This window comes from Penicillium arizonense (assembly GCF_001773325.1).
Source record: "Penicillium arizonense strain CBS 141311 chromosome Unknown PENARI_contig025, whole genome shotgun sequence".
NCBI classification, from domain to species: domain Eukaryota; kingdom Fungi; phylum Ascomycota; class Eurotiomycetes; order Eurotiales; family Aspergillaceae; genus Penicillium; species Penicillium arizonense.
This window is the reverse complement of record NW_019173302.1, coordinates 188,573-214,695: the sequence shown is the minus strand read 5'-3', so window position 1 is coordinate 214,695 and position 26,123 is coordinate 188,573. Positions and strand designations below refer to the sequence as shown.

At 51.8% G+C, this 26,123-nt stretch overlaps 8 protein-coding genes across 8 annotated transcripts; 4 read left to right on the top strand and 4 right to left on the bottom strand.

Moving 5' to 3' along the window:
* Positions 1 to 739: 739 nt before the first annotated feature.
* Positions 740 to 4,759, top strand: PENARI_c025G06788 (putative RNA binding effector protein Scp160; the record flags this gene model as incomplete). The annotated part of the gene is made up of 4 exons (XM_022635830.1): positions 740 to 1,109; positions 1,163 to 1,410; positions 1,465 to 3,739; positions 3,789 to 4,759. 4 exons carry the CDS (start codon positions 740 to 742, stop codon positions 4,757 to 4,759), a joined length of 3,864 nt encoding a protein of 1,287 aa, XP_022484335.1.
* Positions 4,760 to 5,982: 1,223 nt separating this feature from the next.
* Positions 5,983 to 6,786, bottom strand: PENARI_c025G00215 (cytochrome b5-like heme/steroid binding domain-containing protein; the record flags this gene model as incomplete). The annotated part of the gene is made up of 3 exons (XM_022635758.1): positions 5,983 to 6,150; positions 6,301 to 6,427; positions 6,668 to 6,786. 3 exons carry the CDS (start codon positions 6,784 to 6,786, stop codon positions 5,983 to 5,985), a joined length of 414 nt encoding a protein of 137 aa, XP_022484358.1.
* A 765-nt stretch (positions 6,787 to 7,551) lies between these two features.
* Positions 7,552 to 10,848, bottom strand: PENARI_c025G05536 (putative ubiquitin C-terminal hydrolase; the record flags this gene model as incomplete). Its single annotated transcript, XM_022635813.1, has 2 exons — positions 7,552 to 10,575; positions 10,636 to 10,848. 2 exons carry the CDS (start codon positions 10,846 to 10,848, stop codon positions 7,552 to 7,554), a joined length of 3,237 nt encoding a protein of 1,078 aa, XP_022484374.1.
* A 333-nt stretch (positions 10,849 to 11,181) lies between these two features.
* vps27 (ESCRT-0 subunit protein VPS27) lies at positions 11,182 to 13,534 on the top strand (the record flags this gene model as incomplete). Its single annotated transcript, XM_022635763.1, has 5 exons — positions 11,182 to 11,249; positions 11,343 to 11,475; positions 11,536 to 11,817; positions 11,872 to 12,646; positions 12,696 to 13,534. The coding sequence occupies 5 exons, from the start codon at positions 11,182 to 11,184 to the stop codon at positions 13,532 to 13,534; spliced, it is 2,097 nt and encodes a 698-aa protein (XP_022484291.1).
* A 443-nt stretch (positions 13,535 to 13,977) lies between these two features.
* On the top strand, positions 13,978 to 15,864 carry PENARI_c025G12468 (uncharacterized protein; the record flags this gene model as incomplete). The annotated part of the gene is made up of 1 exon (XM_022635881.1): positions 13,978 to 15,864. One exon carries the CDS (start codon positions 13,978 to 13,980, stop codon positions 15,862 to 15,864), a length of 1,887 nt encoding a protein of 628 aa, XP_022484378.1.
* A 486-nt stretch (positions 15,865 to 16,350) lies between these two features.
* Positions 16,351 to 18,109, top strand: PENARI_c025G03763 (cytochrome P450; the record flags this gene model as incomplete). Its single annotated transcript, XM_022635795.1, has 4 exons — positions 16,351 to 16,569; positions 16,629 to 16,826; positions 16,897 to 17,991; positions 18,053 to 18,109. The coding sequence occupies 4 exons, from the start codon at positions 16,351 to 16,353 to the stop codon at positions 18,107 to 18,109; spliced, it is 1,569 nt and encodes a 522-aa protein (XP_022484282.1).
* A 476-nt stretch (positions 18,110 to 18,585) lies between these two features.
* PENARI_c025G10705 (BTB domain and ankyrin repeat protein) lies at positions 18,586 to 23,460 on the bottom strand (the record flags this gene model as incomplete). The annotated part of the gene is made up of 1 exon (XM_022635865.1): positions 18,586 to 23,460. One exon carries the CDS (start codon positions 23,458 to 23,460, stop codon positions 18,586 to 18,588), a length of 4,875 nt encoding a protein of 1,624 aa, XP_022484268.1.
* A 1,507-nt stretch (positions 23,461 to 24,967) lies between these two features.
* On the bottom strand, positions 24,968 to 25,857 carry PENARI_c025G08236 (uncharacterized protein; the record flags this gene model as incomplete). The annotated part of the gene is made up of 3 exons (XM_022635842.1): positions 24,968 to 25,239; positions 25,294 to 25,559; positions 25,613 to 25,857. 3 exons carry the CDS (start codon positions 25,855 to 25,857, stop codon positions 24,968 to 24,970), a joined length of 783 nt encoding a protein of 260 aa, XP_022484302.1.
* Positions 25,858 to 26,123: the final 266 nt, after the last annotated feature.

Below are 26,123 nucleotides of genomic sequence, written 5' to 3'. Positions count from 1 at the left end.
GTGAAGTATAGTAGAGCTTGTTTATGTGTTCGTATTTTCTCCTTCTCTTACTCTGTTCTTTTAGCGACCATCTAGAATCAAACAGAATGGGTTGGAGCCTGTGATATTTAGAAATTTAGCCATTGACAAATGGACATTATAAATGCATATGAGGTTCAAACTAGCATAATACATACAAATTATACTTGATTAAAAATATACATGTACGGTAGATGTTCAGCGGACTCGGAGAAATCCCCCGGAGACTCGAGCTGGCCTTTTCGGTCACTTTGTGTACTTCCGGGGTTCGAGACCTTCACCTTTCACCTCTCACCTCGCCTCTTTCTCTCCCTTCTCACCTCTCACCTCTTCATCAACCTCTCCCTCTCACTTTCTCTCAGGTGGTTCTTCTCTCAGAACCCCTGCTTTTTCTTTGCTTTAATTCTTGGCGCTTCTTGGTCCAGATCGCCACTTTTCCACATTGCATCTTTGCGGGCATTCTCCTGAATCGACCGGCACTCACCTATAATATAACCTATACCCTTCAATTTGTTTCAATTCAGAAGAGGAAACTAAACTTTCCACCTGTGAGTTTCAAACACCTCCTCAGCCATTGGACACATGCTCCGCCTCAGTGATCATGACCTGTCCCCAGTGCATACTGACCCGGACCAGTCTCTATTGCAGGATTATTGTGCATAGGCCAAACTTAACCCCGTCTCATACTCCGATCATCCCCACGCAATTGACTTCTTTCGTCATGGCTGCCGAAGCCCCCTCTACCAATGGCGGATCTCTCGCCGCTATGCTGGAACAACAGCACGCCCGCGATGAGGCGCACAAGCCCACCGTGGAGGATGTGGTCGATGAGGAGGATCTGAAGCAACCCCCTCCCGCTGCGCCCAAGGTTGAGCCTACCCCCTCCGCCTCCGAGCCTACTGCTTCAGCGCCTTCCCTCAAGCCCGCCACCAAGCCCGCCCCCAAAAAGCCAACATTCGATGTACAATCGGAAGAGTTGTTCCCGGCTCTTGGTAGTGGCCCCAAGCCTGCCGCTCCTGCTGCGGCTACGTGGGGTGCTAAGAAGACTGGCGCAGCTGCCGTTGCAAATGGCTCGCCCGCTCAGTCAATGGGTACGTGAATGACGCCGGAGGTGATTGATTTGGCATTTCTGACACAGGTATAGATATCCCCCGTATCATGACTCTTCCTGGAAAGCACATGGAGCAGCTCCGTCTCGCTCCGTCTCAGATGCTGCCCCGCGGACAGCTGAAGAAGCCTCTGCCTGAAATTCTCCGTGACATTTCTCGCAGATCTAAGGCTACTGTGGACATGCGCGGTGGCCCTGGTGGTTCAATCATCTTCGATGGAAAGGGCTCCGTAGATGCAGTACGACAGGCCCTCCGCGAGGTGGCTCAACAGGTTGGATCTAAGGTATGTGCTTGGATACGTCCACATGATTTGTTCTAATCCATTTTCTTTTATTAGCAATCCGTCCGTGTCCCTATCCCTACCTCTGCCCGCCCCCACATCATTGGTCGCCAAGGTGCCGTTGTTCAGGATATCCAGGGCCGCACTGGTGCCCGCGTGCAAGTGCCCCGCGCAGACGACAACTCCGCCGGTGCCGAGGATGATGACGATGACACCATTGACGTCTTGATTGAGGGTGATGCCGTGGCTGCAGAGATGGCCCGCCGAGAGATCGAGGCCATTGTGAAGGAGCGCGGCTCAAACATGAGCTTCCGCTTGAAGACCATCCCTCCCGAATTCTTCCCCTTCATTGCAGGCGCACACGACGCCAACCTGCGCGCAATTGAGGAGCGCACAAAGGCGCAGGTCAATGTTCCCCGCTATGATACTTGGTCAAGCCAGCCTCCTCCCCAGGAAGCCCAACCCGGTCAGGTCCAATTCGTGCCTTGCCCCGACAAGCATATTTTGATTTCTGGAGAACGCGCTGCCGCACAGGAGGCACGTGCCGAGATTGAGCAGCTGGCCGCCAGGTTGCGCCAGCAGCTTACCCTCCGCCAGTTGGCCATCAACCGTGGCCAGCACCAATTCATCTTGGGCAACGAGGCCGATGCTCTGCACCAATTCGTTGCGCAGACTGGATGTGCCATCGTTCTCCCTCCCAGCTCGGACGAGAGCGAGTTCCTAACCATCACCGGTCCTCTCGACCAGATTGAGGCTGGTATTAACCACGCTATGGATCTTGCCACCAGCATGCAGATGGCCAGCATTGACCTGTCCCGCCAGCACCCTACCGCCCCCGCTGGCCCCGTTGCCCACGCCCGTGCTCTTTCTCAATACCTCCGCCGCCGCCAGGTTATCAAGGAGCTCGAGTCGACTTACGATGCCCATATCGCTATCCCACCCAGCGCTGATGGACCCGTTACCTGGGAGGTTTACTCCCGCGACGGCAAGAACACCATCCGTGCCCGTTCCGACATCATGAACCTCGTCCAGGCTCTCCCTCCCTCCAAGCTCCGCCATGTCCCTGTCGACCCGTACTTCCACCAGTACCTCCGTAACCGCAGTGCCAACACCCTCCAGAGTGACTATGGCGTTCATCTTATGGTCCCCGATGACATCAACAGCCCCGAAGTCGTGTTGGTCTATGAGGGCCCCACTTCTACTGCTTCCCGATTCGAGGTCCCCAGGCAGCGTCCCTCGCCTGCCGAGGTTGCTGCGTTCGAGAAGGGTCTCCAAGAGGCTCAGAACTTCCTTCTCAGCGCACTTGGTGATCAGAATGATGTCATCGCCAAATCCGTCGCCGTTCCCGCCAAGTACCAGGAGAAGGCCCGTAAATTCATCATCCGTGAGCAGGAGGCCAAGGGTGATGACAGCATCCCCGTCCGTGCTATTGTCGGCGAGCCCAAGGCCTCTCAGTGCCAGATTTCCCTCCGTGGTCCCTCGGCCTTGGTAAACGAGCTTGTCGCGAAGCTGGAGGCCTTCGTTATGGAGCAGGAGCAGGACGACCTGGAGCGCGGATACACCGTCAGCTTCGACTTCCCTCAGAAGTACGCCAACTTCCTCATCGGCAAGCGCGGTGAGAACATCAACAAGCTCCGCGAGGAGTTCGACGTCGACATCAAGGTCGAGAACGGCAAGGTTGAGGTCAAGGGTCCCAAGGCAAAGGCCGATGCAACCCGCATGCGCATCATCAACATGGGCAAGAAGCTGGAGGATGAGACCACCCACATTCTCAAGATTCCCGCCCAGTACCACCGCGAGCTGATCGGCCAGCGCGGAAACCAGGTCAACCGTCTCCAGGACCGCTACTCCGTCCGCGTCCAGTTCCCCCGCGCCACTGTCAACGACGACGTCGCAGAGACCGGCAGCGATGCTGGCGCTAGTGCTCGTCCTAACCGTTCTCAGCAGGCTGCTGATGAGGTCCTGGTCAAGGGCCCCAGTAAGGGTGCTGACTCTGCTCGTGACGAAATTCTCAGCTTGCTGCAGTGGGTCATTGACCACGGTCACTCTGCTACCATCTCAGTTGCCCAGAACCAGGTCGCTTCCTTGATTGGCCAGCGCGGTCGTGAGATGGACAAGCTCCGTGCTGATACTGGTGCCCAAATTGATGTTCCTAATGCCAACGATGCGCCGGATGCATCTGGCCGCGTTGCCATTCGTGTCAAGGGTACCAAGCAACAGGTTGCTGAGGCCAAGAAGATCTTGCAGCAGCGCGCTACTGAGTTTGATGCTACCGTCACCAAGTCTATCGACGTCGACAAGAAGTACCACAAGGCTTTGATCGGTGGAGGCGGTATGTTACTATCAACCCTACTCTCATTCCAGTTACTGACTTTCTATAGGTGCCAACATCCGTAAGATCGTTGTCGACGCTGGTGGCCCCAACGACGGCAGTGCCGCCAGAATGGTCCGCTTCCCTCGTGCGGAGAGCACTGAGTCTACCATCCGCCTTGAAGGCAATGGCACGATCGTTGACAACATCATCGCTGCCATCGAGGCATTCGTCAAGGAGCGTGAGGATCAGGTCACCGAAATCCTTGAGGTCCCCACTGCCCAGCACCGCATGCTGATCGGCCGTGGCGGCGAAACCCGTCGCGGCATCGAGTCCAAGTTCAACGTCACCCTGGACATCCCCAAGCAAGGCTCGGGCCGCACCGACGTCAAGCTCAAGGGACCCAGTACTGCCGTCGAAAGCGCCAAGGAGCACCTCCAGTCCATGCTGAAGGACCAGCACGCCGAGACCGTTGACGTCCCCCACCACCTGCACCACGCCATCTCCGATAACGGCCAGATCTTCCGCCGCCTCCGTAACGACTACCAGGTAACAGTCGACCACGCCGGTCAAACCGTCCCGGTCAACACCACCTCCGAAGAAACCCGCAACGCCAACGCCCCCGACATGCCCCTGATCATCGACGACCCCAACGCACCCAGCGACGCCCACTCCTGGAAGATCATCGACAACAACGTCGCCGCCGACCCTACCGCCAAGCCCTTCCCCTGGGTCCTCACCGGCTCCCCAGAGAACGTAGCCAAGGCCCGCGCGGTCATCGAAAAGGCCATCGCCGTGGCCGCCGCCCAGTCCGCAACCGGCTACCTGATCCTGCCCGATCCCAAGACCTACCGCTACGTCGTCGGCCAGGGTGGCAGTCAAATCAACGCTATCCGCAAGAAGACGGGCTGCCGCATCAACGTGCCCAAGGACCAAGGTCGCGGTGAAGCAATCGAGATCCGGGGTAGTGCTGCCGGCATCGACGAGGCGAAGGAGATGATTCTGGAGGCTGTGCAGAATGGTTTGAACGGTGCGCGGTAAAATGTGTGAGTCCTCTAAAAAGGTTAATTTTGTGTTTATTTTTTTTCCTATTTCTCTCTACATAGGAAGCCGACTCATAAATACTTGCGAGCGAGCGGGATCGCCTTTTGCTGTTTTAATTTAGTCTGGACTCATTCTTTTCTGGAATATTTTGTTTTTTTAACACTTGTCATATCTATTTTCATGAATATTCGTTTTAAAAGGAGTATTTCTTCTCATTTCTTTGCTTGCTATTATTTTCTTCTATTTTTCATGTGCATTCCCTAACTATCTCTCTTCTCTTCTATACCAGACAAAATCAGACTCTGTTGAGATCTAATTAGCGGGGTATATGTAATTTCTTTCGGTCAATAGCTAACAGTTAGTGAGAATTCGTCTACGTATCTATCTAACTAGAGCTATAAGACCCAGTACAACATAACGTGGTGTATCTCGCCGACACCTTCCCTCCCGGATAACCAACTGAACCCACAATCCGAATATCTACTGTACTTCATTCGCCAAGCACAACCAAACCAGCACAATCTACACAAAGCTGCGGAGTAATGTGCACAGTACCTGGAAGATATGGAAAAGAATACAATAGAAGCCCAAAGAACAGCCAAGCCTATAAACTTCCCCGCACACCACACCGTCCGACAATTGGAGATGTCGGAGTGAGGAGCAAGGAGGGCAATCGGCAAATGAACATACCAGAATTGTCGGAATTGGTGGGCGGAAAGCCACGCCCAAAAGAGAAATCTATTCCGCTGGTTGATCTGCGTTTCTTTTCCTTTTTGTTTGACCCGCTTGATATGAGATAGTGTCAATATTCCACTTCATATCGTCGTCATATTGTAAGTTGTCAGTTATAGTAACTATAATATAACTTATAGAGTAGGATTGTTGAAATCAATATCTAAAGAAAAGATAAAAAAAGAAGCAGAGAAATCCAGGTCCAGCTCAAACATGTAATTAACCAAAGAATATAAGCATAAAAATGAAAATCCGACAAGAAGAAAGGATACATAGACCCGAGACCCGGAACCCTCACTCAAAACGTGTATGCAACTCAGACGTGCACGGTTTTAGCCCACCCCATCTCGCGAAATCATTGAAAAAAATAGAACTCATTCATGCTCATCTTGATCTTCTAATTGCTGTAAACATTGCAGAAATGCATATTCACATTGCACGTACAAACACCAACACCTTTGTATCGCACTCCACACTCCATAACCGGCTTACTGCTGCTGCTGTTGAGCCTGGAGGTAGTTGTATGCGCCGTAGGCGATGGCACCGCCGATGAGGATAACGGCGTAGAGACCGACGCCGAAGCCAGCGGTGGAGGATGAGGAGGAGGATGAGGAGGAAGCGGGGGCTGCCTTGCTCTGGGGCTCGGGGTCACCGGGCTGGAGGTTGTTAGTATATGATTTCTGATGTCTTGTGTTCGGTGTGCATGTGGGATCACATGGCGCGTTGCCGAGGGTATAGAGAGCGTGGTTGGATGTGTTGATTTTTGTTGAATAGGAGTCCAGCGGTGCTGGGGAATTTGTACGTACCACGCGCTTCACTGTGCCAACGAGGAGACCATCGAGAATCTCGCGCGCCTCGTCACTGTGGCCGACATCCTCGAAGGCTTCCGTGCTGTCCTGACCGCCGACGTCGAGGAGGACTTCCTCGCCACCACTATAGAGATTGTTAGCGGCTTTTGATTCTGAGGTTATCTGAGGGTGCGGAGATGGTGAAATTGGCGGTGGAGTGGTGCGATAGGGGAGAGGCGAGGGAAAAAGAGTCTGTCGGGATTTCTTTTTCCGTTTCTCGCGTCCCCCTTTCTCGCTTTGCGCCAGGGTAAGGGAGAGTGCATTATCTCCGGGGAGGGAGGAGAGGGTTCTGGGGAGTGTAGATATAGACACTGAGTCAACGTACGGGTGCTCATCGACGAAGCTGGTGCAGTCGTAGACTTTGTCGTGGACGATCAGGTAGAGGTCCTTCTTAGTGTTGTGCTCAGCAATCTGCTTGAAGGTGAATTCGGTGGATTCAGACATGGTGAATTAAGAGGTCTGTAGGTGATGGAAGACTTGTTAGCGGTCTGTGAGGTGTGCAGGAGCAGAGAGGCCTGGGCTCGGAGCGGAGGGAGCGCGATAGGAGAGGGACGCCGGGAGAAGTTGGGATTGGGGGTGATACGACAAGTGTGACAAGTCTGACAGACACTTACGGGGTATTCCGGGGGAGATCGAAGTGCAGAGAAGTGAAGAGAGATATGTGCAAAGTCCAAGATCCAAAGGAAAAGGGAAAGTTGTTGGTACGTGCGCCCTGAGCGGTCTCGGTGGGGACCGACTGTTGATGCCGCGAATTACACCCGAAAGAGAACGGAGTATATGGCGTTCTCTACTGCGTATTATTCCTTATTTAGGTGGCGGTATAGTGTACTCAGATGGTAATTACATTCCCTATCTTTATAGAAACTGATAATAACTGCTGTAAAAGTGTTGAGAGAGACTATCATGTTTCGGCGAATCAGATGCTGCTTATTCGTGCATATGAATAGTGATAGTCTGGCATATCTGGCCACAATGTTCTGTTATGCACATACAGTAGATAGATACACAAGACTAGACTAACTACTAGGTGACTGACAGGTAACTGGTACCCCAACTGCCATCTTTTTTCCCTGCATAGCCGTAACCTCGGGGATCAGGGCTCGGGTAGCGCCGTCGGTATCCGCTTTCCGCGGTGACGGAACACTTTAATGTTCAAAGCAATTCAATTGCTGTATACTCTATCCATGATCGTAACAGATGCTAAAACGCTCATTTCGCTGGAACTCGCTCATAAAACACAATATACGCTTGCTCGTTCTGTAATCGATCCCGTGATCGGAGGTCCCGGGGGTTAAAGTCCGTGGCCCGCTCATCGTCAAACTTCCGCCAGCATTGCCGCTCCGCATCGCGGACCAAGGAAATGTAGTGTCCGCTTCCCATCGAAGATCCGAGATGTCGGAGTACAGCAAAGGCATCGTATGTAAACGGCGGAACGGTGGCGCCCATGGGTGGCGGAGCCCGGGGATCCTGGGGGGCGGCACTCGGGTATGAGATGACAAAGTCGTCCATCCGGAGACCATGGAGTGGGAACTCGATGGGGGTGTGGATCTTTCGCGCACTCTGGGTCTTGGATGCTGAGAACCGCTTGAAGTGGACAACTAGGATCTGGGGTGCTCGTGTGATGATGATCTGTTTGGTGGCCATTCGCTTGCATTTGCAGTGCGGGCACTTCCAGACCTCGTCGCCACTCAGCATTTCTTCTTTGCAATAACTCCGGAGACAGTCATAGATGTCGCCCGTGCCTTCAACCGGGATCTCGACACTGATGCTGTAGAAGGCCTCGTAGGTGGTAGACGTCTTTTTGCAGGTTGTGCACCGTAGTCGACTAGCATGCTGTCCTGCAAAGAGAGACGATATAAATGACTCCTCGCGATGGCAATACCGGTCCCATTCGATTTTGGAGACTCTGGCCACCGGCATTCGTTCCCGTTGCATCTCCTCTGAAAATGTCAAGGGCCGTAGGGGCGTCCGCTGCCAGTTGATATTAAGGTCCTCGTGGAGACAGTCCACCACGAAATCGAAGAATTCCTTGGCATCTTGCTGTCGATCAATAGCCCATTCTCGATTCAACCGCCCACAGAAATTTCGAAAAGAAGTTGGCATAATAACCTCAACATCATTCTTCCACAGCGACCGAGTCAGATTAGCATATAATCCTGGCATGACACCCTGGGATCCCTTCCAGTTTTTCTGTACATAGTAACGGAACCGATTGTCAATAAAGAACCTGCTCAGCATGACAGTTGCACTGAGGCACTGGATGGTAGAGTTCATGTAGCATGTGACACCAAAATTGGTCAAACCTGTACGCGGAAGCTTAAGACGGCCAAAGTTAGAGGTTGGCATGTAGAGAGCTGTTCTGCTTGCAGAATTTTGTCGCTCCAGGTGGGGCTGAATATGTCGGCCATCGGAAACTCCGCTGTAGCTGGGACGTGGGACCGCAGGAGCTGGCCGTGACGGGGCCACCGGCATCTGCGCAGCATAATTCGGAGTAGGGCCAGGCGGCGGACGAGAATCTGGGTGCGTCATAGATTGCTGAACATGGTGCGGCTCGGGGAATCGACGCAAGAAAGCCTCATATGTATGGACAAATGGAGTCGAAGGCTCTTGCGTGGATTCCTCTGGCTCCTCTGTTTCTTCCTCACCGTAGGTGCTTGTATCGATCTCCTCGTTTTTGGATTTCTCCATCCACTCGGATAACTCCTTCGAGTTGAGTGGAGTAAACTCGCGCAGTCGCCGTTTCCGAACTTCCAGGCTCGAATTAGCGCTAGCCATTGTAGGAACCCTTCCTAAACCTCGGCCAGGACGAGGTACGGGTTTTCTGGCCTGCAAAGAACTCATGACAGCAGCAGTCGAAGATGTGGCGAGTGACTGTTGGCCAAGGAGATCGATCCATGCATCCAATCCACCGAGAAGAAGAGCGGGAGGTCGCCCGGCTTTCAACGGCTTGTATGCATTGAACTCGTAGAGAGTATCATGGAGAGCTCTCAAATGCGGCGCGGATGTCCCCACTGGTGAACCAGCGAGATAACTGACGGAATCAGCGTTTTGATCGTAGTAAACTACGAGATCATATTCATTCCGCTTCTCAAATAAGGTTTGTTCGTGTTCCGGCGAAACAACAAGACGCTCCTCAAGTTCCTCGGCAGACACATTCTCTTTCAAGACCACAGGCTCTATGCAAATGATGGATTTTGCATACACGTGCCCATTATCATACTGGTCCCGGGACCGAACATCAATGAGCAACACATTGAACTTTCGCAGGCTCTCAAGCAGACTCTGTGCAGTAATTGAAGTGCTGTATGGCAGATCCGGTGAATCGCTTCGCGCTGAGTCCACCCCATTGGGTGTCAGGGATCTGTAGGGATTTTCGTCGAAGCCTCCGCGACTCGGACTCCTGTGAGGAGAGCTGGTAAATTGCGAATACCGCGGATTGACTGGTCGCGTGCTCTCGGTGGAAGTTCTTGGGGGATTCGAGGGAGGCTTCGAGGGAACGGTGAAAATAGGGCTATAAGCTGGGTCCGGGGCACGGGGGAGCGAGGTGGTAAGTGGAACTTTCGGAGGAATAGTTGGCACACTGGCAGAAGATCCCATGCCACGAGGTCCTAATGGACGTCTTGGCGGCGGGGAGCTGTAAGGCCCCGAGTTCGCGTTAGACGGATGAAGTGGAGTCTCCGCAGATCCCAGAGTCGGGCTTCCCGGTTCAGCCGGACTTGAACCTAACTCATATTGGTTCGAGGGTGGAGATGCCTTAAGTTTGGCAAATCGTTGCGCGAGCATGTCGTCCGGAGGACTGGAGAATCTTTGTATATGCGTAGGAGGGTCGGGTATTCTTTGGAACTGACCAGGACTCGGCATTCTGACCGAGTCTGTTCCAGACTGACGATTCTCGCGGCTCCTCGGTGTGGCAGAAGCTTGTTGTGGTGACCTTGACGCAAACCCACCGGTGGGCTGCATTCCACTTGCCAAGTTATCTTCAATGATCTCCTGCTTAATTGTGTCCATCGTGCCTTGTTTGGTCCTGACCGACATCATGAGATCGGCAAACTCCTTGTACCAGCCAGGACGTTGGTTGACCGCGGTTCGATAGTCTGGATGATGGGGAATGATGTTAATGGTGATTTCAGAGGCGCGAAGATATTGTATGTAAGCCTTGTCAGGGTAGTTATCCTCCACAAGGGTGATGGCTTGTTCGATTGCCTCGGAAGCCGTTCTCAGGAGTTGATTGAGCTATAATGCGCGTCAGTAAATAGAGGCCATATTCCTTCGAGGGACCATCAGGACACATACTGGTGTGCTATCATTCACATTTAATGAAGCAGCCTGGTCCTGCAGGTCTTTGATATTCGGAAATCGAGGGCGGCGCGGGATAGAAGAGCCATTTGGGTAGTCCGGTCTGCTGACCTGCGTGGAATGCATGGTTTCCCCCACCGAGTAAGGACGGCTGTCCTTCCACGGTGGTATGTTTGGTGGAGATGGCAAAGTCGCCGCATCGGAGGACATGGTAGATCCAAGCAGCGATCGGACTTAGCGCATGATGATGTTCAAGTTGACGGACGGCAGGAAGGGATCTCGGGGGTAACCCTGGAGGCCCTTCAGATTAAAGAGCAAATGAAAGCGAGAGACCAGAAGAGAGGAAAGAGGACAGAATCCAGGAACGCAATGCGGGATGTCTCTGGGGTAATCAGATGACAATACCTCACCGCCCCAAGCCTATGACGCCAGGGGCTTAGTCAACTGGAAGCTCCCTCCTCCACTTATCAGTCTGCCATATTCGCATCTACCTGCAGCTACTGCGCTTTGTGTCAAGTATCGCGCCTGGTGTCTACTTTCATCATGGCTGGTTGGTTTTCTTCAACGTCGCCGCTCGACGAGCAGATCGAGCGGGCAACGGCTTCCTCGCTGTAAGTGATTGCCTACAGGGATTACGCTTATAGATGGGCTCTTCCCTGGTGGACCATTTGCCCAGAGTGATCGATTAGCTAACCTACTCCTAGGGAGGACATTGCCCTCAATCTGGAAATATCCGACATGGTTCGATCGAAGAGCGTGCAGCCCAAGGAAGCGATGAGATCGTTGAAGCGACGGCTCGAGAATAGGAACCCCAACATTCAGCTGGCGACTCTGAAGGTGAGTGACATTTATCTCCTCGGCGTTACGTTAAAACATGTGCTGATCACGCGTCTGCAGTTAACAGATACTTGTGTCAAAAACGGAGGCACCCACTTTCTAGCGGAGATCGCATCTCGGGAATTCATGGATAACCTTGTGTCATTACTGAAGTCCGAAGGCGCCCCATTAAATCCAGATGTTCAAGGAAAGATGTTGGAGCTCATCCAAAATTGGGCTATGGCTGCGCAGGGCCGAATGGATTTGATGTACCTTGGGGACACATATCGCAGACTCCAGAGCGAGGGGTACCGATTTCCGCCAAAGACAGAAATGAGCGGCAGTATGTTGGAAAGCAGTGCTGTGAGTGTCCCGGCCCTTTGCCGCCAAAGTGGAAGCTAACATGTCCTGTCTCAGCCTCCGGAGTGGATTGATTCCGATGTCTGTATGCGATGCCGGACAGCCTTCAGTTTCATGAATCGCAAACACCATTGCCGAAACTGTGGCAATGTCTTCGATGCTCAATGTTCCAGCAAGACCATCCCGTTGCCACATCTTGGAATATTGCAGCCTGTCAGGGTGGATGATGGATGCTATGCTAAATTGAACTCCAAGTCGTTTGCACCACCGGGAGTATCGGATCGATCCACGTTTAAAAACAACTCCATCACAAAATCTAGCTCAATGGAACCCCGAGCTGCCAAAGCGGATACCGGATTCGACGAAGATTTGCGTCGCGCGTTACAGATGAGCCTCGATGAGGCCGAGGGCAGAGGCACTTCGGGATTCGTACCGCAGACTTTCAATGCCCCAGAAGCGACCAAGCCCACCCCCGGACCAGCCCATGTGGACGAGGAGGACGATGCAGACCTCAAGGCAGCGATCGAAGCATCGCTGCGAGACATGGAACAACACAAACAAAACCATGCAGCAGCATTGAAGAACGTTCCTACTCCAAGTTCTGCAATCCGTGATTCGTCCAGCACGCCGACTCCCCTACCCAAGAACCCCTATGAACTTACACCCGTGGAAGCCGAGAACATCCATCTATTTTCCACGCTCGTTGATCGGCTCCAGCATCAGCCCCCAGGAACAATCCTCAGAGAGCCACAGATCCAGGAGTTATATGAAAGTATCGGTTCTCTTCGACCGAAGTTGGCCCGTAGCTATGGAGAGACTATGAGCAAGCATGGTGAGTTCCCTCCTTCGTGTTGTAAAGAATCACAAGCTGACGTCGACAGACACGTTACTCGATCTACATGCCAAACTCTCAACAGTCGTGAGGTATTACGATCGAATGTTGGAAGAGCGCCTCTCCAATGCTTATCCACACCACGGTCTTGGTTATGGGGCTGTTCCCGGCGCAACACAATATCCGAATATCCAGCCCGGGTTTACTCCCCAGGCACCGGATGCACAAGCTGGGGCCGAGAATTTCTATTATGGCAACCAGATGGACAGCTCTCGCCCACCCACTGCCATGTATGCACCCCAGACGGCGAACGCTGAAGGGTATGGAGGCGCACCTGGCGCTGTCACCGGCGCCTATATGTCGCACACTCCACATGGAGCTCAGCCGAACGAGGCTCACCACCAGAACTGGGGTGGAAAACCTTACCCGTCTCTCGGGGCACAGTCACCTAACGCTATTCCCAATAACTACACCACTACTCCCGCACCAAGTGCTCCGTCTCAGTACTATGCGGGACCATCTGATCCGGACGCAAACAAGTCACCAGTCGCCGAACCTCCATACCAACCATCACCTGTCATGCGGCGAGACTCCCAGTATCAACCTAGTGCACCTCCAGGCGGGTCTGCCGTACCCGAGCAGCCAGCCGCTACCGGGTATGCGCAGCCTGGTTACTCGGTGCCCCCTAGCGCTCCGGCACCTCACCAGCAACCAACCGGCCCGACACCCCACCCGCCATCATTTTATTACCCTCAGCAACCCACGCCTGCACCTTCTGCTTACCCACCAATGACCACTGGGCAACCGAGCGCGCATGCACCCGAAGCCCCCGGACAAGCACCTTATCAGCAACCGCGGCCAGTGGAGGAGAGTTTGATTGAGCTGTAGCGAACTTGCATTTGGGGCGTTATTTGTACTTGGCTTACATGATGATACCTGAAGAGTTTTAGCAGATTGAATAGCTTAAAAGAGATGCAGTAATACCTTGTACCTCGTATGCATTTCACCATTCATGTCATGTGACCGGCACATGGCTCCCCCACACAACGTAATTACCGTATTATTACTCGCTCCTTGAACTTAATCGCCGAAGACAGCGAGATCGATCAACGTCGATTTCTTCTTTTCTTCCTTCTCTCTCTCTCTTTCGTTTTTCGCAGCGTATGATTTCTGCTTTCAACCGGTGTAACCACAGCCTTCGTTGACTCTTCATTTTCTACCTGCATGTTCTCCGATCTGCCGTGAGACCTCTTTGCCTCGGCCAATCCCCACGTTCTAGGTGAGCATCGCGGATTATTCGTCTGTGGCTCCTCTGGGAGCTATTCTCTACAATGCCGACCTCCAATACTACTTCTTCCCCCGTCAAGCGCCCCGGTCTCGGCCGCCGTGCGGTATCCTCTCATGCAGTCGTCACGCGCGCCAACCCGAATGACCTGTCGGAGTCTCACACGCAGAAGGCGCCCGTGCATCATAAGGCACACCGCGCCCATGTTGTTGGCGGTCACCGCAATCACAACCGAAACCCCTCCATCGGAAAAAACCTGAGCAAACTCCAGCGGTTCCAACTTGCCCAGGTTGGTCCCGAAACTACCGGGCGTCATCATCAGCGCAAGAAGTCTGCGCCCGCAACTCCGATAGCAAGCCCCAAAGAAGGTGGACATGTTCGTTGGGATAATGCCGTCGATAATCACCCCACCGCTCCTCCTATGAAAAGAAACTATTCGACTCCTGCCTTGCGCCGGAATAACTCGGCTGTCGGGAAGAAAGCGTTGGTCACCGAACGACCCCATTCCAGTGCGGCAAAAAAGAAGACGGTCGGCTTCGAGCTGGGTGATGACGACGTCGAGGTCGACGACGCTGATTGGGAAGATACCACCCAGTCGCCCGAAAGTACGCGGCGCAACTCTGTCGTGCCATCCAACCACAGCGCTGATAACACCACTATTCTTGTCGATCCCCTTACATTCGTGAAGCGCCCCTACCCTCAGATTGCTCGGGCGACCAGTCTCCCAGAATCGATCACAAGCAAGTTTGCTCGGGAACGTGCCGAATTGGAAGAAGGCCAGGACCAAGAGGAAGACGAGGACCACCCCCACTCTGACAACGACTCCGAAAACTCTAGCCAGCACACTGAGCAAGGTGATATCGCAACCCGCCTTCTCAGTCCCTCCCACTCGGCCAAAGCACCTCCCGCCATGTCTTCGATTTCGGCGATGGTCAAGCCAGCGGCCAAGGATCCCGCATCGCGCAGCAGCGCATCTCTCAACCTGGCTGCTGGCCAGGAAAGCGCCCGCCGCACATATTCTACAGCCAGCATGGCCAGCATGCCTGGCTCTCACCCTCACGCTACCTCATCCTCTATGGAAGGAGGTGTCTCGAGATTCATTATGAACAACAAGAACAGCATCCAAGCATCATCCCGTACTGATTCTGACCCGAACACCCCATCTTCATTCCTCCCTCACTATCATCCGCAAACCCCGCCTTCTCCTGGTCGCGCCACTGGCAAATCCACTGCTTCTCCTGCGCGCCCACGTGGTGCTGACTTGCCTTCTCGGACACAACAGAAGCTATGGCTTCAACGCACTGCCACTCTCAACAACTCTCCCCCTGATAGCCACGGGGTTCCCCCTTCGGCAGCCCCGTCCACGGTTGACCCAACCTTCAACACAGTCAACCATACGCGCCCTGGTACTGTCACATTTGACGCCAGCCGAGGCTTGACCAGCGGCAGTCGAGCTGGAGGCGCAGGACATGACGGTGAAACTCGGCATATCCGCAAGGCGTACGAGAAAACCTCATTAGAACTCACGGTTGTGCGACGTTTCCAATCTCCCACCGGAGAGAGTTTCGCCCGACTTCGTCATGTTGCCCGAGCAGCTAAGGTTGCACAAACGTCATCAACACTCGGCAAGCAAGTCAAACCAGCCCCCTCTTTGCCTCTTCTCCAACAAGGCAAGCGTCCCAGTCGCCTCAGCTCAAGTCCCGCATCTAAACCATCAACTCGTAACCCAATCACTATCGAAGATGCAGCGGCCAACAACGACCCCGCCAAGTCTGCCAAGTCCAGTGATCCTTCTTCTCGCATCCTCTCCACCTCCGCCGAAGCCTCACGGGATCTCATAGGCGAGAACGAAGTTGAAGACTACCAGGTCAACGACGCCGAAATGATGATCCGTCGGATCTGGGAAAGCCGAGAGGTAGCCACGCACGGCTAACTTACGATGTTTCACCTCATCTTTTCCTTAATACGTTCATGACAATTCTTTAGCTTGCACGGTTGTTTGGCGTTGGTGGCATTTCTTTGGAACTTTTCAGTCATTATTAACATTATCATTAGCAGCGTCCAGACCGAACATAACCTATCTTCCTGTGTCCTTTCTACATTTGTTGATATATCTTAACTTGCGAGCCAATCCTACATAACGTAATTGCAAGCCTCAGCCCACTCTGGACCCCAGCTATCCGTGCCCCCTAATCCCTCTACTATCATTTGTTCTACCCCTGCATAACAAATTCGCTGCCTACGAATGGCCCCTTTCATTCCTTTCGGTTGATGCGACATCCGGGGTTGCGGGCATGGCCTGACTGGATGAGTAATGGCCAATCCCGCCCTGCTGATTTGCCCTACAAGGCCCTAAGTATAAACATGTCACCATGTTTATTGTACAGATGAACATTCAATTTACTTTCATTCTCTAATCATGGACTTACTCGTGTCGCTGGTTGCAGGCCAGATTCTGCGAATTGCCTACTACACCACCGGAATCCTCTTGGTCTCAATCATCCTCAATGTGATCAACCAGCTCGTCTTTTACAGCAGGAAAGAACCCCCTGTGGTCTTTCACTGGGTTCCTTTTATTGGAAGTACAGTTGCCTATGGCATGGACCCGTATCAGTTCTTCTTTGCGTGCCGTGCAAAGGTGAGTGTTCTCTGCGGAAGTATATCTATCACCAATGTCGCCCACTCACAAACAATCAGTACGGGGATGTCTTCACTTTCATTTTGCTAGGAAAGAAGACAACTGTCCACCTAGGTGTCGAAGGCAACGAGTTTATCCTAAATGGAAAACTTAAGGATGTCAACGCAGAAGAAATCTACAGCAAGCTCACTACACCCATCTTTGGGACCGGTGTTGTCTACGACTGTCCTAATTCCAAACTCATGGAACAAAAGAAGGTACCTAATTCTCTTCTATACCATCTCATTAACCAAGTACACAGTACTGACCATGCTGCCCCTAAATCAGTTTATAAAATTCGGCCTAAGCCAAACAGCCCTGGAATCCTACGTCCCCCTAATCGCCGACGAAGTCACCTCCTACATCAAATCCTCGGGCAACTTCAAAGGCGAATCCGGAACCATCGATCTAGCTGCAGCCATGGCAGAGATAACCATTTTCACAGCAGCCCGCACCCTCCAAGGCGAAGAAGTCCGGTCAAAACTAACATCCGAATTCGCTGAACTCTTCCACGACCTCGACCTAGGCTTCCAACCAATCAACTTCATGTTGCCTTGGGCACCACTACCACACAACCGCAAGCGAGACATAGCCCATGCTCGCATGCGAGCAATTTACCTCGAAATCATCCAAGCAAGACGAGAAGCCGGCCCCAAAGCCGGCTCAAGCCCAAGCTCAAGCCCAGCCAGAGACACAACAAAAGGCACAGATATGATCTCCAACCTAATGGGCAGCATCTACCGGGACGGCACACCGGTCCCGGACAAAGAAATTGCCCACATGATGATAACCCTCCTAATGGCAGGCCAACACTCCTCATCGGCAATAAGCTGCTGGATAATACTCCGTCTAGCCTCAAACCCCTCGATGACAGAAAAGCTCTACGAAGAACAACTGCAGAACCTAGGCTCAGACCTCCCACCATTGGAATACAAAGATCTCGACAAGTTACCACTCCACCACAACGTCGTCAAGGAGACATTACGCATCCACTCTTCCATCCATTCACTCATGCGCAAAGTGAAGAATCCCCTTCCAGTCCCGGGGACGGACTTTATCGTTCCGCCTTCGCATACGCTTCTTTCTAGTCCGGGCGTTACGGCGCGGGATGCACGCTACTTCCGGGATCCGTTGCGGTGGGATCCCCATCGGTGGGAGGAGAGGGTTGAGGAGGAGGATGAGTCTGAAACGGTTGATTATGGGTATGGGGCTGTTTCTAAGGGGACACGGAGTCCGTATTTGCCTTTCGGGGCGGGCAGGCATCGGTGTATTGGGGAGAAGTTTGCGTATCTTAATCTTGAGGTTATTGTTGCTATGATGGTGAGGAGATTTAGGTTTTATAATCCTGAGGGGGTGGAGGGTGTGCCGGATACGGATTACTCGGTATGTATTTCTCGTGGATGTGGGTTTGAGGATATTTGGGCTGACTTTTTGGGGTATTTAGTCTCTCTTTTCGCGGCCTATGCAGCCTGCGAATGTGCGTTGGGAATGTCGGTCATAGGGTGGAGCTGATTTATATTGGTATTGTTTTGGCATGGATGGGTAATTGTGCACAAGATATTCAGGGATTAGGTCTTCAGAGGAGAGATGATATTCAATAGAGGTATCCTTTCCAGAAGTGAACTGAGTAAATAGAGAGTAGTGTATCCTAAACGGAGTCTATCGTGTTACACAGTGGCCTCTAAGTTGTCCAACCGTCAGTCAAACGCTATTGTTAACGAAGAAATCTTAAAGACCACCGAGGAAGACAAGAAAACAGTAATGTCTTTCAAAAGAGGGGGGTTGAGTAGGGAGGTCCAAAGAAAGTTGCATAGAGGATCCGAAAGAAGCCTGAAAAAAGGATTGAAGTAAAGTTATAGAAGTTCATGTCTTCATACAAAACAGTTGATCGGGTCAGGAAATGTACAAAAAGACACCCGAAACAAAGGACCAAAACAGACTATTAATCAAACAGCAGGGAGAAGGTAGTCTATACTCTTAACCACGATCCTTCCCCTTACCACGTTGCCCCCCATGTCCTCCACGCCGAGGATTGGGGTTAGGACCCCCAGCACCATCACCAGCACGATTTCCATTCGGAACTTTTTGCGGCTGAGCCGGAGAGGGACCATTTGCACTTGTCTTAGGAGTAGGACGACCAGATCCTGAAACCGACGGACTCTTCTGATTTGGAGTACCAGGCCTATCGCCAGCGGTATTCTTGGGACCGCGACGCTTGCGCGGAGTACCAGGCGCTTTGCCGCCGCGTCCACTCTTGCCAGAACGAGGTTCCGTTGGCTCGGGGTCCATTAGCCCTTGTACACGTTTGCTTTCCTGGTCCCACCATTGCTGGAACTCTTGTTCAGCTTGGATTTCTTGCATGTTGTGCTTTGCTGTAGCTGCTTCGCGGATTGCTTCCTTTTCACTTTGTTGTTGGAGCAGGATTGTGGATAGAGAGTATGAGCCTGAGGATGGGGATCGTGACCCCGTGAGATCGGGACGGGGAATGTGACGGATTGATTGGATGGCTGGTTGGGGTGATGTGATAGTCTGCGATGTGGAAGGTCCCGATGGGGAGGGCTTGGAGTGGGATCCTGGCTGCAAGCTGGTTGAAATGCTGCGGCATTGGGTTTGCACTGGTGTTGCAATTGGCTTTGACTTTGGTGGGGGTGTGCCAGCTACAGTTTGTCGCATAGTCATGGACTTCTGGGCTGCTTTAGCAGGCTCGGGAGATTGAACGCTTTGGCCTGGTAGAGGATCGAGTTTGACTGGTGTTACTGGCAGAGGTGCTGGCTTTTGCCAGGGGTTCGAGGGTGCGTCTTTCGCCTTCTGCTGCGCTGCCAGTTGTTCCTGCGCCTGCTGTTGCTGGATCTTCTTTCTCTCCTTTTGGGAAATCTTTGGTGTGAAATTGCCACTGCTTTCACGTCGGTCTGCCATCCCCAGCGTAAGGTTTGACACCCGAGATTGTGATGTTTCGCCCATGATATCTTTGAGATCCTTCTTGGAGCTCGAGATCATATGCTGATTCCATGGCGCGGATGATTGTCCAGATAATGATGGCAAAGCGCGCTTCTGGTTGAGAGTAATCGCCCTAGTCTCGGATGGAGACTGTGCGAGTGTCATGTCTTGTGGAGAGGCCATTTGATCATCCAAGAAGTTACCCTCGCCCAATGACATGGCCTCTGGTAGGCTTGCTCCCAATGCCGGGGAATCAGGATATGATCTATCCTCGGGAATACCTTCTCTAAACTTAACTCCACGCATGGCACCTTTGCCCTTCGAATCGGGTGTCATAAGACCTTCGTCATCCATCTGGAACATAAGATCGCTTGCTGATTGCCTCGATTTGAGCATCGGACTGTTGCTGGCCTTTGGCGACTCTTTGGGGGGAGCGTTCTTCCCTTTGCGCGTCGATGAAGATGCAGTGACCTTCTCATTTGGTGTCTGCCGAGATCGAACGTCGTACGATTCAAGACGATCAAGGCGAGTCTGCAAGGCCATGGCGTCAATCCTTCGCTGCTTGTCTGTCTCAACGGAGCCGACGATCTCAGGATATTTCTCGAAGACATAATCTTCAGAGTTGCGTCCACGGGAAACGGGCCAGCAGGATAGCTGGTTTTCATGGCAGATCAAATCCAACTCGTGGAGGAGACTGTCGTCCAAATCGTGGAGATATCTGTTGACCAACATAGCCTCCATATTGAGGCAAATGTATTCCAGAGCAGCATCCTTGAACTCTGTAACGTAGCAAGGGGTAACAGAGTTAAGCAGGTAGCACACGTTGCGAGTTGTGACAAAACGACCAAGCATCTTCTGACAGATTTGAGACAGTCGGTCGATCATAAGCTCGTTTGCCACAAACATGACATCCAGGAGTAGATCAATGAAGTCGTCAACATCGCTCGTCCGAACTTCATCGAAAAGACGCTCCTCGGTATCAGCATAAAGATAACGCAGCACAAAGTCAAAGACGGAACGATCAATGTGCTTCAGATCAACATGCACCTTCTCGGTAGGGTCCGCTTTGCGCAATGCTATCCATTTTCCACCCGCACGGCCATTGAAAAGAACGTCAAAGAATGGGCATCTCTCGCATACAACTTGGCTGTGCACTTTAACGGTGTCACTCTTGAGCTGGACTACCACATCCGCGCTATCAAAGAACGAGGAGTGGTTGATAGCATGTGCCATATCAGTCTTCAGGCATTTTTCTGGTTCAACCATTAATCTCGCTGCGCGTTCCAAGGCTGGCAATCCTAGTTGCATAGCGACCCGCATAACCTCAGTGCGAACCTGTCGGTAACGGGTCGCGTTTGCGGGCGAGCTCCTAGCCAGGTGCCAGACATCGAGTATGCCATCTGTGTAAAGGAAGAACACCACGTTGAGGATGGTCAGGAAATCGACACCGTGGATCCGGATTTGAGGGTGTCCGTCCTTCCCATACTCGATATCAAACACATCTAAGACGGAGGAATAGTATGATTGCCTGAACTCTTCCAGAGCCTTTCTCATAACTGGACTGCGACCAGCCAGGAGAAGTTCATGGACGGGAATGCGAGACTCCGAAACAGAGCTAGTAACCCAAACAGTCCCTTCGGACCAAATAGGCACAAACTCATTTTCAATGTCGGAGGATGATATGATGGCGCGTTGGATGCTTTTACCGGAGGAAAGCACAACAGGAATAGTCTGGGCATCCTCTTCCAGAATGGCATCCACGTCTTCCAATTCGGGGGTTGTGAATGGAGACAAAGGCAAGATGTCATCCCAAAGGTTGCTGGGCTCAACATGAATTTGTTCCTTGGTGACATCGCAGTCACGCTGAGCCACAGCATAGGCCCCGAAGGCGTTGCTGCGAACTGCCACTGCTCGCGAGAGACCAGGGATACGAGCAAATTTGTAGTCCTTCGAAGCACCCTCCTTCTTCTTTGTCCGCTGTTCTTTTCTCCAGGCAGATCCGGAGGTTGTGCAGATGATAATAGAGCCGTCTTGTCCAACATCGACATCGCTCGCTGCCATGTGGGACTTCTTAACAGACCATGCTCGAACAGGAGTGGCCAGTGAATTGCGAATCTTGGCAGGATTGGTCGTAGAAGCCAAAGCCGAAGAGTTTTCAGACTGGTTGACTTGAACAGTGAAGACTTCACCAGAACTGGATAGAGCACAGATTGTGTTTCCGCCACTTGTCAGTTTCACAATGTGGTTGGCGGATCCGTCATATCTGGTAGCCATGAAGCTATCCCGGATAAATCTCGAGCTTACTTCCAGGGGGAATGAAAGCTTCGAGTAACCATAGGATGAGAATACCCAAACCTCATGGTTCTGTAGAAGGACGGCCGTAGCACGATCAATGGCAGAGACCATCTGAATTGGGCAACTGAAGAGAGATGCTCCGACACGCCTTGGTGTGGTTTGAACTTCAAGAGAACGAGCATCGGAATCGACTAAACCGAGCTGGCCTTCGTTTTTTCCAAATGTATACAGACCAGAGGTGCTGAATACGACCGAGTGGATAGACGATGCTGCTGCGCCTAGGATGGTTTCCTTCTTGAATGGATTGAAAATCTGACGAGGCGTCAACTGCACAGGGACATCGTTTCGGTTGTTGGTTCTAGGAAGACCGTAACCGAGTTGTCCAAACTTGTTGCTACCCCAGCTGAAGATTTCACCGTGCTCTGTGATTGCCAGGGTATGGTCTTGACCCAAAGCAACCGAGACGACCTTCTTTCCATCCAAACCACCATTTTCAATGCAAACGAAGGTAAAACGCGTCGACTCATCGCCTGTTCCTAGGCGTCCGCCTGGGCCGAAGCCACACATGAACAGATTAGCCTCGGGATCGTCCGTGATGATGGCGGTATGCAGTTTGGACATGACGATGTTTTGATATTTCATGGGTTTGTTCCTTATCAATGTAGGCAATTCTTTCAAGTTACCGTCGGGGATGGTATCTTCAAGCCCAAGCCGTTCTAGTTCTTCCAGATATTCGCGATAGAACCGATGCAAAAGATGCTCGGGGCGCTTCAAAGATATCCGCTCCGGGAACTGTCGGTCATCCTGATCACCCAGACCAAGGTTGAGGTTCTTGTTACTGCCGAGAGTGAATACTTCATCGGCGGAGACATCCAGAAGAGGTTTCAAGACACTCTTAGCGACATATGCATTATCTTCCCCATTATCTCCGTAGTTTGAGGCGGCATTGGACGCAGCATCGCTATCCATATCATCGGCCATCGACCTTGGCCAGCTCCCAGATGAGATCTGCTTGATGTCGCGGGCCGTGATGGTTGCTCCGAAGACATCGAACGGACTGAAACCCTCGCGATCTTTGATTTTAATCAGGCCACCACTTGGATGGCTTGTAGTCCCGATCTTGCTGAAATCTGTCATGTCTTGCACGTCGCGCGCCATGAGCGCCTGGGCGATCGTTGCATTACCAGCATAAAGAGCCCGGTGCAGGGCGGTCCACCCACTCTCCCAGTCCTGCGCATATATATCAAGGAACGGAACTTCCAGTAAAGCACGTGCAAAGGGGGCGGCGGTAAGTTTCGAGGACGAGGCGACATGGTGAAGCAGTGTGCGGCCGTAATGGTCCCGCGCATTCACGTCGGCGCGCGACAAGTTCACGGTCCCGCGTTGCGATTTATCCGACACAGGTGTTCCAGGCGACGATCCCAGACTTTTCTTGCTTCTCGGTGGGTTTGGAGATGATGCGATCATTGCCCCAGGGCTCGCACTTTTTGCTGACAGGTTGGCCGCTGCAGGCGTTCCGGAGCCTGCAGCTCGTGGCCCCGCGAACGTCGCGTTCGCCAGGAACCGCTGGAAGCTCTCGACATCATCTTGTATGAAAAACTCCCAAAGCTTGTTACTCATGTGCCCGGACTGATCGACGCGCCGAATCTCTTATCAGGCCCAAGCTAGACGTCGCCGTCAGAGACCGCGACGGAGCTGGATGACAAGAGAATTATGCGGAGGAAAGGGAAAGGAGTGTCGGCGCTGTACGAGTCGACTCGATCTCTAGCTAAGTGTTCCGGCGAATGCGAATTTTGGTGACGCGAAATTGGTTGTGGGTTCGAGTATGCGCGAGTGGCGAAACGGGTAGGACGTTCGGTATCGATGGAGAGAAACGATGGAGAAAGACTCGAGAATGCAATTACTCCCTGTACTCGGGTAGTTTCAGGAAGAGAAGCTGAAGAAGCTGAAGAGAAGCTGACTGGAGACGAGATATCCAGATTGCCTTCGATATCATCCGTGGATCGTGGAACCCCATGCGGTCCGCGGTAGCGGCCTCGGGAACAATACCAAGTATTGGGGACAAGGCATCTATCACTATTCCCACATTATTATAGGGTATTTCGAGTACAGCCTAGATGTACTGAATTACTGCCGCTTACTATTTCAGCACGCAGAATTATCTTAATCATTATCTAGGTAACTGTATACTGTTGAGAAATTCCGAAGTGAGTCACAATGTCTATCCTTATAGAAGCCACACTCCAGAACAATCCAATCAACTTACTGATATAAATTGTATATATGTCTCATATGAATGCCTGTCTTCTTTCCTCAGGCTCTGCTGGTAGGCGGGAAGAAAACAGATAGCCCCTCAGATATCTATAGAAATGGAGTCAGTTAATGACGACAAGGCCGTTATAGCCCCCCGCCGCATCGGACTGACCAATAACGGCGCGCACGTCCCTCCATGCCCCCGGAGGAGAGGCGAGGATCATCCAGGGCCCAGAGCCCGTGGCGGAGTGATAGGAGTATAACCTCATTCCTCTACCCCGTGCTCTCAACGCCATTTCCTATGCGCATCTCCTCTCTTATAATCCGATCCATTTCCCCGCTTTCCTCTCCGTAATGTCCCTTCACTACATGCTGACCTGCATCCTCCCCGCAATATACTTCAGCTACAGTATGGGATCCTCCGTGCACTGTCTAGTCAAGCCGAGGGGAAAAGATGTCACCGAAGTTTCTGACCGGATGGGCAGACAATACGGGCAGACAATAGGTATGGCTTATATGCATACATTGTTCGCGAATGGCACCTTCCTGTCCTATATCCGGACTTTGACCTTTAAGCCGATCTATATAGCCTGAACTATAGAGAATGAAGTAATAACTCAAACACCGCTCATTAAGAACGTAATGCACTCTAAGCTGCCTAGTAAGATAGATCGGTAAAGCAATGCAGTATATATGTGAGCACTTGTCAGAGGCATGACGAGTATTACGCAAGATAGAACCTAACTGGGGCTTAAATTTGCTAGTTGATTGCATCCAGTTTGAGCAAATATGGTTACAATTCATAATTATTTATACCTATCTCGACTAAAGTAGCTATCACACTATTACACCCAATGGCGAAAGTAGCAGACTCTCAATTTCGCGATAGCGAGACTGGGGAAGTAGACATGTGACCTATTGGCAACTCGCGCTCTTCACGCGACTCCCTAGATGCACCCTGAGTCATAAACCCAGCAATGATCAAAGAGATAACAGCAATAAGCTCAGGCAAGAAGCCCAAAATCACGCGGATAGCGAGCGAGCCAGTAGTCGGGCTGAGATATTGCTTCTGAGTACACAGGTAGACGAGACTATAAAAACGCGAATGCCAATGAACACCAGAGCAAATGCAATAGCCGTAAGCAACTGTACATTAGATTGTTAGCTATATCTGGCGAGACTCAGATATAGAGAGCTTACTATTGTACCAGCGCCCACCCGCGCTTTTTCTCGCAGGCGTGATGAATGAGAAAACAGTCCCTGGAACCAATGCAGCCCAGCAGATGGTCAAAATTGCAATTCCAGCTTTAACGATATTCTCCGCCTTCTCAATAGGTTGTTGGTATTTTTGGAGCTTTGCAGATCCCGCCGCAGTCAAAGCGACGCCGCCAGTGACGAAGATATTGTAGAAGAGTGATAGGGCCCGTTCAATCTTTTGATCGAGACAGGATATGCGATAGATGCGACTTCATGTCTGAGTCAGTTATTTATCCATTAAGTTCCGGTTATGTAGACTCACGCTTCATGTAAAATACCGCTTGCTGCGAGAAGGAGAGGGGATAGTCCGACGCTGGAGATGATATTCGCCGTGGGACTGGAGCTGTTGATTGCCAATGCACCGCCAATAATTCTTAGTGTGCAAAAGATGAAAAGGAAGAGCCACCCTAGCAAGCCCTGGCGTCCATGTTTGATGATGAGGTATACTGTTGGGAAGGCGAGGGAAATATAGATCGCCAGTTCAGCAACGGATAGAGCATTCGCCATTGTAGCATACAGAAAGCAGATCGGTCAAATTTTTCTTTTAGAGCTTGATCTTGAAATAACCGTTGGAAAAGCAATATGAGATTTTCGAATGATGCTAGTACTGGATGAGTGTCCTTCTAAATACTCCATTCTTACAAGGCCGACCATCTTCACTATTGCTAATTTTAGCTCATAAATAACTTATTCAAGGAATATTCAAAGCAGGTCTTTCTCTGATTCAAATAAAAACCCCTATTTCGACGGTGTATGTGTTATTATTTTGGGGG